Genomic DNA, 10,706 nt, shown 5'->3' with positions numbered 1-10,706 from the left:
TTATCTGATCTGTGTGTCGGAGTTGAGGAGGAGGAAGGGGAAAAGCATCAATCATGGGTCGAATCCCTGATCATTGTTCAGTGGCTGGCTGGAAAGTGCAACTGTGGGTGTCAGAGGCCAGATAATTCAACATTGTCTTAAAAATTATAATTGAAAAATTCTTAAATTCATGCTTAATTTCCTGCAATTCTTTCTTTGTAATGTTTAACGATTAAACATTTGTAATGTTCTGGGATGCTATCCTGCATGAGGGGCGCTGTATAAATGTAAGTTGTTTATGGTGTTTATGTCAAAAGATTTCAAATTTCAGATCAAGATTCAGATGTTTTTGGAGAAACAAACCTTGATTGGATGTCAGCAGTGCTAGGATGTTCACACTGCACTGGATCAAATCTATCTTAGGTTAAGTAATCTGACAGGATCAAACACAGGCAAGTTTGGCTGGGAGATTAGGTCAATTCAACCGTTCAGCGTGTCTAGAAATGAAGTCGTATCTTCAGTGGTAAGTAGCAACAGTGCTGGAGGGGCCAACCAATGAAGGGAGGGGAAGACACTAAGATACACTAATTACAAATTGGATATGGAGCTATAGATCACATTAATGCAACTCTAGGATAATTGCACTAGCAAAAAAAGACTAATGCATTGGTGCTTTCTGTTTTAGTTTGGAACACTGATCAGAAGCACAGCTGTAACTTCAAGAATTTCTGAGGGTGAGTCAGTAACAGTTGGATTCACTTTCTGAAAAGTATATTTACACTGTGTTGCCATTATAACCATACACATTAGATCCCCACACATCTGAAGCAACTGCAAATGTGACAATCCCACATTCCGCCAAGGAAATGGAGCAGCACAGGGGCAGCACAGCAAACCATTTACCCTAAGTGTGAGTCCAGTCCAGAACAAACTTCACACTGCACAGGAAGAAGCTAATCTACACTGTTACACTTACTGTTGAGCAAATAAAATATTTCTACTTTCCCTTCCATATCTACAAGCAAAGACCCAGAATTAGTTGTTTAATTAAGACTCATGATGAATGTACACCAACTCAGAAACTGCAAAGTTAATTTTATTTTAAATAGAGCTGTGCAATTAATAATTGTACAGTATGAATAAAAAAATAATTTATATTAACTTCTCGTACCAATTATTGGTGTTGAAAACAAAAGTGAAGTTGATCAACGAACAAATAAATCATAGTTCATGTTTAATGGCTCAAACGAGTGTCACTGAATGTCACTAAACCAAGTCTAGGACTTTGCTATATGACGTATCATACACTTGGAAATTTTATTTTAGGTTTAATAACTTCCATTCAAAGCACATATTTCATCAAGAGCTCAAATCCACCTAAGTTATGTAGCCACAAAAAAATTACATGAAATATGCATTTGAAAGAGCTCCAATAGATGATTCTTCTAAAGCCAATGGATGATCAAGCTGCAGCTTGTTTTGGAGAGGTAGGAGCAGGGATAAGACTGTCTAGCTGCTGCCGATGCCCGGTGAGTGCCAGCCACTCTCGGAACTGCTGCTCCACCAGGTTCTGAAACTGCTTGCGTTGTTCTCTAGAAGAGAAGTTAAACCATTAGCAAACGTTGACAAATTTTGGATTAAGTTATCTATTGAACAAATAAAATTCTTGCCCTCCTTAATTACCTCCATGATCTTGCCCCACCTCCCTCTGTGACCTTCTAAAACCCTACGAACTCGCCCGCTCCCTCACTGGGCAGGCAGTGCCCTGCTTCATGCCCCACGCCCTGCCTGCCCCACTGTTGGTGATCAGGGCTACAGCCTTCTGTTCCCACTCTCTGGAACACCATCCCTTTGCCTCACCACTTCCCTCACTTCCTTCAAGGTCCATCTCAAGACCTTCCTGTTTTCGACTGTGCTTTTGCCACCTCCCCCCCCCCACCCCCAAACCCCCTGACCTCCCGAATCCACCTTCCAGCTCAGCTGCAAACCCTTGACTGTCCAGCACCTTGAGATGTCCTCCCGGCATAAAAGGCGCTATATAAATGCAATTTGTTGTTGTTGAGAATCAAAAATCTGTTGAATTTTCCAAGATGGGGCAAAGCAGTAAATAAAAAAACAATCCTTTATAACAGAGTTGCACTGTGATTTTTTTCCCCAGACTTTGGAAAAGTTATAAGTTTTTAAAACAATTTCCATCTTCATACAAAAAAAACTACAGAAAATTAGAACTCTTTAAAACCAAAATTAAAAACACATTTAAAATGCTTATTGACCTGCAAAACCAAATCAAATGGCCTGGTTTAGTAAGATTGTTTTTTTCTATTTTATGCAGTTGAATTCAATCCAGCTATTTTTCCCATCCTCAAAACAATGAAGCGCACATACTATAAAATTCAAATTATTGTATTTTAGCCTTACTTATATTGCTTTTGAATCTTAGTCAGGAATATAAAAAGTCTAGGTTCCATGTTTAATTACTAACTTGCTGAGCCCTGCTTCCTTCACGGTTTTCTGCCAGATCTGGATTTTCTGCTCCCTGTGTCTCTTAGCTTTTTCATATTGTGGCGGCAGACCTCCAGGGATCTCTGTGGTGTCTCCTTCCATCTCAAATGGAATCACAAACACATAAAATTCCTTCGGAGACAGCAGCTGATAGACAGGGGTTTCACAGTTGTCCAGACCAATACACATTGGTTTATCCCAATAGTTGGGCAAAGTGGCTATGCCCGTCCGAGCCATGTGATCCTCCAACATTGGATAATAAGTGTGGTAAGGGCCAAATATTAGGCTTGTGTTCCCAGACATGATGAGAGGATAGGTAGGCGTGAGACAGTGGAAAGTGCACAATGTTGACGATGAGGTTGAAAGTCTGTGACAGATAGCTATTATTTTCACATTGTCACAGCTATGGATGTGGATGGAAGTCTGCACAGGACCAAGGACAAATGTGCTGTTCCTGCACTTCTCAATGCTGACAGACCTGCAATAAGAAACACAAATGAACATAAAGTAGAAAGTAGATTCCAATTCTTTATTTACTCATACTTAGATTTTCCTCTCATCCATTTCTCTTCTCACGATCACTATGATGTCAGTCTGGCTTAGTTGGTAGCACTCTCACCTCTGCGTCAGAAAGTTTGGGGTTCAAGTCCCGCGTGGAAACTTTGAGCTCATAATTTAGTCTGACACTATAATGCAATGTTAGGCTCACTACATTGTCCGACGTGCTTTCAGTTGAGATGTTAAACATAGCATCCTGTCTACTTGTTCAGATGAATGCTAAATATCCCATGGACCTACTCAAATATGGAAAGGGAGGTTCTCCTAGTGTCCAAACTTTCAGATAAAATTGGTCATTCAGTTCATGAAGACATTATTGTGTGAAAATTGGCTTCCGTATTCACCTACAAATTGTACAAAACCTTTGTGAAGCGCTTTGAGAAGCTAATTTTACAGTTATTGTATCAAATCCAAGGTATTGCCCACAAAATATACAGTTAATTCACATTACAGTATATTCTGTGAAGCGCTTTGAGACATCTCGAAAACATAAGGTGCTATATCAAATACAAGGGTTACTATTATTTATTACTATTCATTTTTTCCAATGGTCCATTTTGTGGCTGGGATGAGGAAATCAGTTACATCAAGGCTTCTGCTAATACTCCCATTTTCTAGCAAACATTTCAGCTTTATATTTTTTTTAAAATTATCTACCACTAACCTCACCTTAAAGGAGATAACAGGTATATATAGGAGTCGTTGCAGCGATGAATTTTAACATGAGCCCCATTCAGCTGATCTGAGCTCTTTGCCAGGGTTTGCTTGTACACTTGTGTCATTACCACCACCTTGTGGCCTTTGGGTGCTGTGTAAGTATTACATGCAATCTTTGCCCGCTTTGTTGTCCCTTCAACTTAAAGAGAAAGAAAGTACCTCAGTAATAACATTAGGACTGTATGACTCAGTAATGTTAGGATTGTTTGACTCTCAATAACTGAGGCAGCGGTTAATGAAGCGATGGCCATCTCTTTGGGCTAGCAAAGAAAAGCACAAAATATTATTTAAAAACAGTACTTGTTTTTCTTATAGAAAGAAACAACTTAGTTTAAAACCAAAAGAATTTATATATACTTTTTCAATTTCTTATGGACAAAAGGACGCATTGTTGTTATGTAAGAGTAAAATCTATTAGGGTTAATTACCTTGCTGTGCCCATGCTAGCTTCTTTCCTTTTTGGAGGCAGACTGCGCTGCCAAATGGATTAGATCCTAAAACACTTTTCAGCCAGGCTTGTAGCTTGTAGAAAGAAAACATTTTTGAGAGTTTGGAGTAACCACATGTGGCCAGAATTGGTTGCCAGAGAGCCAGTTCATGCACAGGATAAACAATTCCATTTTGGTTGATAGTTCCTTCCATGAGAAAGCTCAGTGCTTTAACTGCTTCGACAGAGATTAAGCTCTCATGGGTAGAGTGGGCGGAAGCGGTGAGCTGCTCAGGGTCTAGCAGGAGCTCCAACAATTCTGACAAGTGGTTCAGAATGAAAGCCAGATGATTGTGGTCATCCGTGTTCTAGATCGTGTAAGGACAGACAAAAAATATTTTGATAAATGTTTCAGTCCAAGAGTACTTTATCATTCAAACCAGATAAGCAACACATGGAAAACATCAATAAAAATGTTAGGGAAGTATTCTTGTTTTGCAAAACTAGCTCCTTGTGGCCAGAATTGATTGCCAGAGCCAGTTCATGCACGGGATAAGCACACAGACAGCTGTGTTTGGACAGTTATAGTATATTACCATAAATAACCACCCTACTTAGTTACCTGTACAAGTTTGCTGGTTTTGTGGACTACACATGTAAGTGTATTCAATGTACACCTGGTGAAACTAGCTCTGGCATCTCCAGAATTCTGAGCACCAGCACCTTGACACAAACTCCCAAGTATACCCAGTGAGAAGCAATGAGTCACTTTGGCACAGGGAGATGTAGAATTCTGACTTAAACTGAGTGAGGCAGGTCATGTTTTTATTTAGCCATTTTGTACAGTATTTTGTTCAATTCAAAAATTGGTGCCATTCCACAGTTAACTGAGTGCTTCCTCGTTTTGTTGTCTCTTCCCTTTTATTTGCATCCCAAAAGGCTACCTACCTTGTTTTGAGATCCTGATTTCCTATCCAGATCAGGTGATCGTGACCTGGGGCTTGGCCACTCCTCTCCAATCAGAGATGTCCTCAAAGAAACCTTGTTCAGCTGCTGGACATACAGAAACAACAGGAACTGGAGTGTGTCCACTGATAGCTGATGAAAAAGAAAAAAGTTGCATTTCTTGTGGTCACTATTTGATTAGATACACAACCCATAACAAGCAGGAATATCTTGCAAATAGTTTACAACAAAAAAAAATAGTGTTGATTTCATTTTATTTTAGATTGTAGTTATGAGATTAGGCATAACATTTTCTTTGGTTCCTTCAAGAAACTGAGCCAACTTTTATCCCTATTTCTTTAGCTTCCTTCTTTAATACATTGACTGCTATAAACTATAAAGTTGGGTAAGCAACTATAGATATCAGTTTTGCAAAAGTCCCTCAGCAATTAAATGGGAGTAAATATTGCAGTGAGAGCAAAGATAGAACACCTTCTGATTTTTAAATTTATTATTAGCCAGGTATTTTGCCTCCACTTGGTGCTATATCTGACAACCTGGCCGATATCACGTATTCACCTTGGGGGAGAGGAAGAAGAACACTTAGCTGAAAGCTAGGCTTTGTAGATTAACTGAGACTGGAGGAAGGAACAGTCTAAAAAACATAACTGATCCTTTTATTAGTTTTCCTGTTATCACAAATTCAGTTTTTTTTTGTGTATACTTTACCGATTTTACTCTAGCTGGACAAAAATATTAGACCTTCTGTGGATATCGGACAAGGGCAGAATCAGCCTTAGCTGTGACAGTACCAAATAAACTGACCATACACACTACGCAAACTCACACAAAGAATAGCCACTTGGGAAAAATATGGGAAAACATCCTGTTGCAGAAGAATTGGGGGCGAAAGTTGGAAGGGAGAAATGTAAAGAAGCATTTGTCAGTGTATTCTACATCAATACAGATTTCTGATACAATTGCTCAAGATTTATCAAGAATAATATGCAATAAATTACATGGAATATTTGAGCAAAATAAATATTAAACAATTTCTGATCTACAGACAAAATAAAAGGTGAAATCCCAAAAAGATAACCATGCCTTGTTTCTCAGTTTTTCAATTTCCTCATGCGACCTGCAATGAGACGCAGCTTCAGCCCACTCCAGCCTTTCCTCCGCAGTTTTGTCAAGAAGGCTATCAAAGGTTTCAAAATACATCCAGGCCAAATTCTCAGCCAACTGCAACTTTCCACAAGCAATGTGTCTCCACATGAGCCAAGAGAGTCTGGGATAGCTCCCATCTGCTGTCTTTGTTCGAACGTACGTTGCCATCTTTCGAAGGTAGTGCATGCTGAATTTTGAAGGAGGTGGGATTTGTAAGACCCCAACAATGAAGGTTTCATATTTTACCCAAAGGCGGACATTTGGCTGCTCCATATCTACTAAAAAGAAAATGTATTTTAATTCACAAAATACAAACGTAATACTAATAGAAAGTACAACAACTTGCATTTATATTGTGCCCTTCATGCAGGATGTGACCATAGGTCTAAGAGGTTACGTTTTAAAGAGAGATTTCTAGATACAGTACAAAATTACACTAGTAAAGCGCCTTTCATATCAAGAGGACGTCCCAAGGTGCTGAACATTTAGGAGTTAGGTCTGGGGATGGGGCGGGGGTTGGGATCAGGGAGGGTGGAGGGCAGGGAGGGCAGGAGGCTGGCCAAAGGTATGGTAGAAGGGGAGGGCCTTGAGGCATGCCTTGAAGGAGGCCAAGGAGGGAGCGAGGCGAAGGAATGTGGGATGGAGTTCCAGAGGATGGGGTCAGAGAGGCTGAAGGGCTGACCACGGATGGTGGGACAGGCTGGGCGGCATGCATGGAACAGGCCGGAGCCTGCTGAGCGGAGGGAGCGGACAGGTTGATAAGGGACTAGCAAGTTGGAGAGGGCAAAGCCATGGAGGGTCTTGAAGGTGAGGACGAGAATTTTGAACTCGATCCTCTGAGGGATGGGACGCTAGTGGAGCCGGGCGAGGGTGAGTGTGATGGGGTCACGGAACCTGGTGTTAGAGAGCTGCAGAGATTTGCAGCTTGCGGAGGGAAGAGTTGGGAAGGCCCACAATTAAATAAAGTGGGGATGAGGCAGACGAATTGAGTCATAAACTTCGGTTTACATTTAAGAGAATCAATGGAAGGTTAGGTAATTATTTTTTGTTCTAATTGTGTTCTATCTCATGGCTTCAGCCAATTCTCCCCTGCCACATGATGCAGAATCAAACAACCTACTCTTTCAGTGAATATTCTCTTAAATAGCAGAACACCAAAAAAAAGTTATTTTAGGAAAATAACATCTTAAGCCAGTAAATAGTTTTATATGTATTAACCACATTTTCTCTAAATGTTTGGTATGTGAAGCTTTAAAGTGTATTCCTATATATAAAAACACAGAAATGTAGGGCATTTGAAGTGCTAATAGCTGGAAGTTGCATCTTGACTTGTGGCATATGCATAGCAGTGATATATATACTATATCACCACACGCAGCTCAGATCTCCCGACTCAATGTTAGGAATGTCACTGACGGGAGTAAATTTGCTCCCTTTAGGATTATAACTTTCAGAGTGCTGCGGGGCCAGGGGGAGAGAAAGGGGTGAACTGAGTGTTCAGATTCCCCTTTGGGTCTAGTCGTACTCTTATTTGGGTAGCAGTCAGTGCACTCGGAAATTAACAAGAAGAATCTTTGCGTTTAGTAAAACCCCTTATCATGTGGAAAGGACGTCTCAAAGCGCTTCAAAGGAGTCCTTTAGCTCAGTGGTTAGAGCATTCGCTTTGCAAGCGAGAGACCTGAGTTCAATTCCAGGTCAGGGCGAAACCTTGGGCAAGTTTCCTTACTCCACACAGAGCCTAATAATAATCCCTCCAAAACCAAAAACAATAATAAATTGGTCATTTTCAATCTACGACTGTTTGTGGGACATTGCTGTGCGCAATTGGCTGCCGCGTTCGCCCACAAATATACAGTCAATTCACTTTACAGTGTGTTTTGTGAAGCGCTTTGGGACGTCCTCCCGACGTGAAAAGCGCTGTATCAAATGCAAGGATTATTATTGTTATTATTATTATAAAGGATATACTGTGAAGCGGGTTGACTTGTGCATTACGTGGGCGAAACGCAGCAGCCGGTTGCCCGCAGCAGTGCCCCACCAACAGCCGCGTGGAGCGAATGGCCCGTTTTATTTGGGAGATTTGTTCGGAGAAATAATTCCCTTCTCTTTTCGAATAGTGCTTTGGGGACCTTGAAACGCCCACCTGGGGACGGGCCTCGGGTTCACGGCTCAGGGGGGGGGGGGGAGGGGGGAGGGGGGAAGGATAATTCGACGAATTGTCGGGTTGATTGCTGAACTCTGACTCAGTGAGTGTGAGAGAGAGAGAGAGAGAGAGGCCTGGATCAAGCCGATGCTGCTGTGCCCCCTGGATGATGATGATGATGGTGATGGTGATGATGGCGGAGGTGGGGGCGGGGAGGAGCTGCTTATCATTCGGCGGGACCGCGGCCGCCTCAGCAGGGACTCCGCGCTTCTCCATGGCAACCAGGCCCGACTCACACCGCCGGCCGCCGCCGCCTTCTTCTTACCTGCGGCTCGCGAGCCTGACCGTGTTTACAGGGCGGGAGGGGAGGGCGGGAGGGAGGGAGGGGCGGGCGGGCGGGAGGGCGGGAGGCCGCGGCTCCCCCGCTTCGGTACCTCACTTTTCCGTTGCTGCGGCTGCGCAGATCGGAGCGCCGAGGAGAGGAGTCGAGGCAAGAGGAGCCCCCACCCCGCGAGCTGTCAGCCACTGGGAGGACCTCCTGCTCAGCTGTCAGCACCAGGGATTGTGTTGTGTGTGGTGATGGTGGAGGGGGAGGGGATGAGGGGGTGGGGGTGGGGGGGACAGACAAAGACTTAAGTCTTTTAAAGAAAAGGTTTAAATAAAATGGTTCGAAGAGCCCAGGAGGGAGATTCAAAGACAAAAAGTCCCTGTCCAGCTGTGCTGTCAGTCAGCACTACCAGACCAGTGGGGGGGTGGGGGTTGGAGGGGGGGGTAGTGCAGCTAAGGGACCGAGGGAGGGAGATGTAGGGTTAAAAAAGATATGGATTCAGATTTCCGAGTCTCCTGCGGGTCTGTCAACTCCCAGGGACACGTTAAGAGGAAGCGCCATGCAGCAGCCGGGCTCGGTTGGCAGCACCTTCGCCTCTGAGTCAGAAGGTTGTGGGTTCAAGCCCCGGAGAGGAACTTTGAACCTGTTTAGCCTTGGCTGACACTTCCAACGCAGTGCTGGGGAAGTGCTGCATTGTCGCTCGAGACGTGCAACGGGAGGCCCTGACCGCTTGTTGTGGTAGACGTTAAAAGATTCCACGGCACTACTCGAAAAGAGAAAGGAGTTTCTCCCGGCATGAAAGGAGCTATATCAGATGTAAGAATTATTATTATTTATTGTCAAAAAATAGTGATGTCGGTGGTGATGCTTATCATTTACAGCACGCTACATCAAAATAAATTCCATTTTTAAAGCAAAATGAATGAATCTACCTGCAAATAGTTTGCATTTCAAATGTATGAGCAAGCATGTCTCTTGAAAAATCGGATTTTAAAAAAATCTTTTCTACAGGAGCTGACACAGTAGGTTATGATTTTGCAGTGTGTACTCTGATGCCTTGGCAAAATGGATTTTTTTTTTGTGTATGAGGTTTTCTATTGCACCAATGTGTGGTGTATCACAGTTAAACTGAACCTCTCCTCACTTGAAGACCACAAACGTACACTAACCAGAAGGGGTCACTGCATAATTATTAGGAGTGGGAACTATTAATTTTTGATTCCACTAAGGTCAACTATATATAGAGCCACAACTGCTAGCTCAGTTGAGACCAGCTAACGCCACACAAATTGGGATCCCTGTGCAAACGTGATCCAAGCTTGCATCCTGTATGGCCCAGTGCTGCTGGACTGGATGGTGTGTTTTCTCGCCAGGCGATGTGGAGCTCAATAGAACAATGCTAGTTTGGCATAGATTTACAAATCAAATCGTGATAAGATTTTATGCATTCTTATTTTCCATGAAACAAGATTTTCACATTGAAACGAACATAAAAATAAATGTAACGAAGCGAAAATTGTTGCAAGACAAAACATTGCCCAGAGTTGGATTTCTTTTAAAATGTAACATAACTATCATTTCGTCACCTACTGCTTTTCGTAGATATCGCTGAAACGTTCTCACAGAATGCCTGAAATGCAAATCAAAGAGTTCAGCGGTAATGTGTGAAGTGCTTTGGGACGTCGAGAACGACGTGAAAAGCGCTATATTCAGAGTCCTGTAGCTCAGTGGTTAGAGCACTTGCTTTGCAAGCGAGACACCTGGGTTCAACTCCAGGCAGGACGAAACCTTGGGCAAGTTTCCTTACTCCACACAGAGCCTAATAATAATCCCTCCAAAACAAAACAATAATAAATTGGTCATTTTCAATCTACGACTGTTTGTGGGACATTGCTGTGCGCAATTGGCTGCCGCGTTCGCCCACAAATATCCAGTCAATT

General features: G+C 42.7%; 1 protein-coding gene across 7 annotated transcripts; it reads right to left on the bottom strand.

Annotated features, from left to right (window-relative positions):
* Window positions 1–728: 728 nt before the first annotated feature.
* Window positions 729–8,893, bottom strand: tbccd1 (TBCC domain containing 1). 7 transcript variants are annotated; one of them, XM_042336440.1, is made up of 7 exons: window positions 8,878–8,893; window positions 6,233–6,573; window positions 5,132–5,281; window positions 4,185–4,551; window positions 3,709–3,895; window positions 2,462–2,959; window positions 729–1,571 (listed from the first exon to the last, which is right to left on the bottom strand). In XM_042336440.1, exons 2-7 carry the CDS (start codon window positions 6,566–6,568, stop codon window positions 1,442–1,444), a joined length of 1,668 nt encoding a protein of 555 aa, XP_042192374.1. In that variant the 5' UTR covers window positions 6,569–6,573; window positions 8,878–8,893; the 3' UTR covers window positions 729–1,441. The 7 variants fall into 7 exon arrangements, with proteins under 7 accessions (XP_042192374.1, XP_042192376.1, XP_042192375.1 ...); XM_042336442.1 differs by having other exon boundaries at window positions 6,233–6,570; XM_042336441.1 differs by having other exon boundaries at window positions 6,233–6,570; window positions 8,873–8,891.
* Between the last annotated feature and the right edge of the window lie 1,813 nt (window positions 8,894–10,706).

This window comes from Callorhinchus milii, unplaced genomic scaffold, assembly GCF_018977255.1.
Source record: "Callorhinchus milii isolate IMCB2004 unplaced genomic scaffold, IMCB_Cmil_1.0 Scaffold6, whole genome shotgun sequence".
Lineage (NCBI taxonomy): Eukaryota > Metazoa > Chordata > Chondrichthyes > Chimaeriformes > Callorhinchidae > Callorhinchus > Callorhinchus milii.
The sequence above is the reverse complement of the archived record's forward strand: the minus strand, read 5'-3'. Positions and strand labels throughout refer to the sequence as shown.

Excerpts from the sequence above, each read along its gene's own strand:
- tbccd1 (XM_042336440.1), bottom strand. The coding sequence starts at position 6,568 with ATGGAGCAGCCAAATGTCCGCCTTTGGGTAAAATATGAAACCTTCATT. Across the intron at positions 5,282-6,232 it reads TTGAAAAACTGAGAAACAAG|CTATCAGTGGACACACTCCA; the intron begins GCATGGTTATCT and ends CTTTTTCATCAG. Across the intron at positions 1,572-2,461 it reads AAGGAAGCAGGGCTCAGCAA|AGAACAACGCAAGCAGTTTC; the intron begins GTTAGTAATTAA and ends CTTCTCTTCTAG.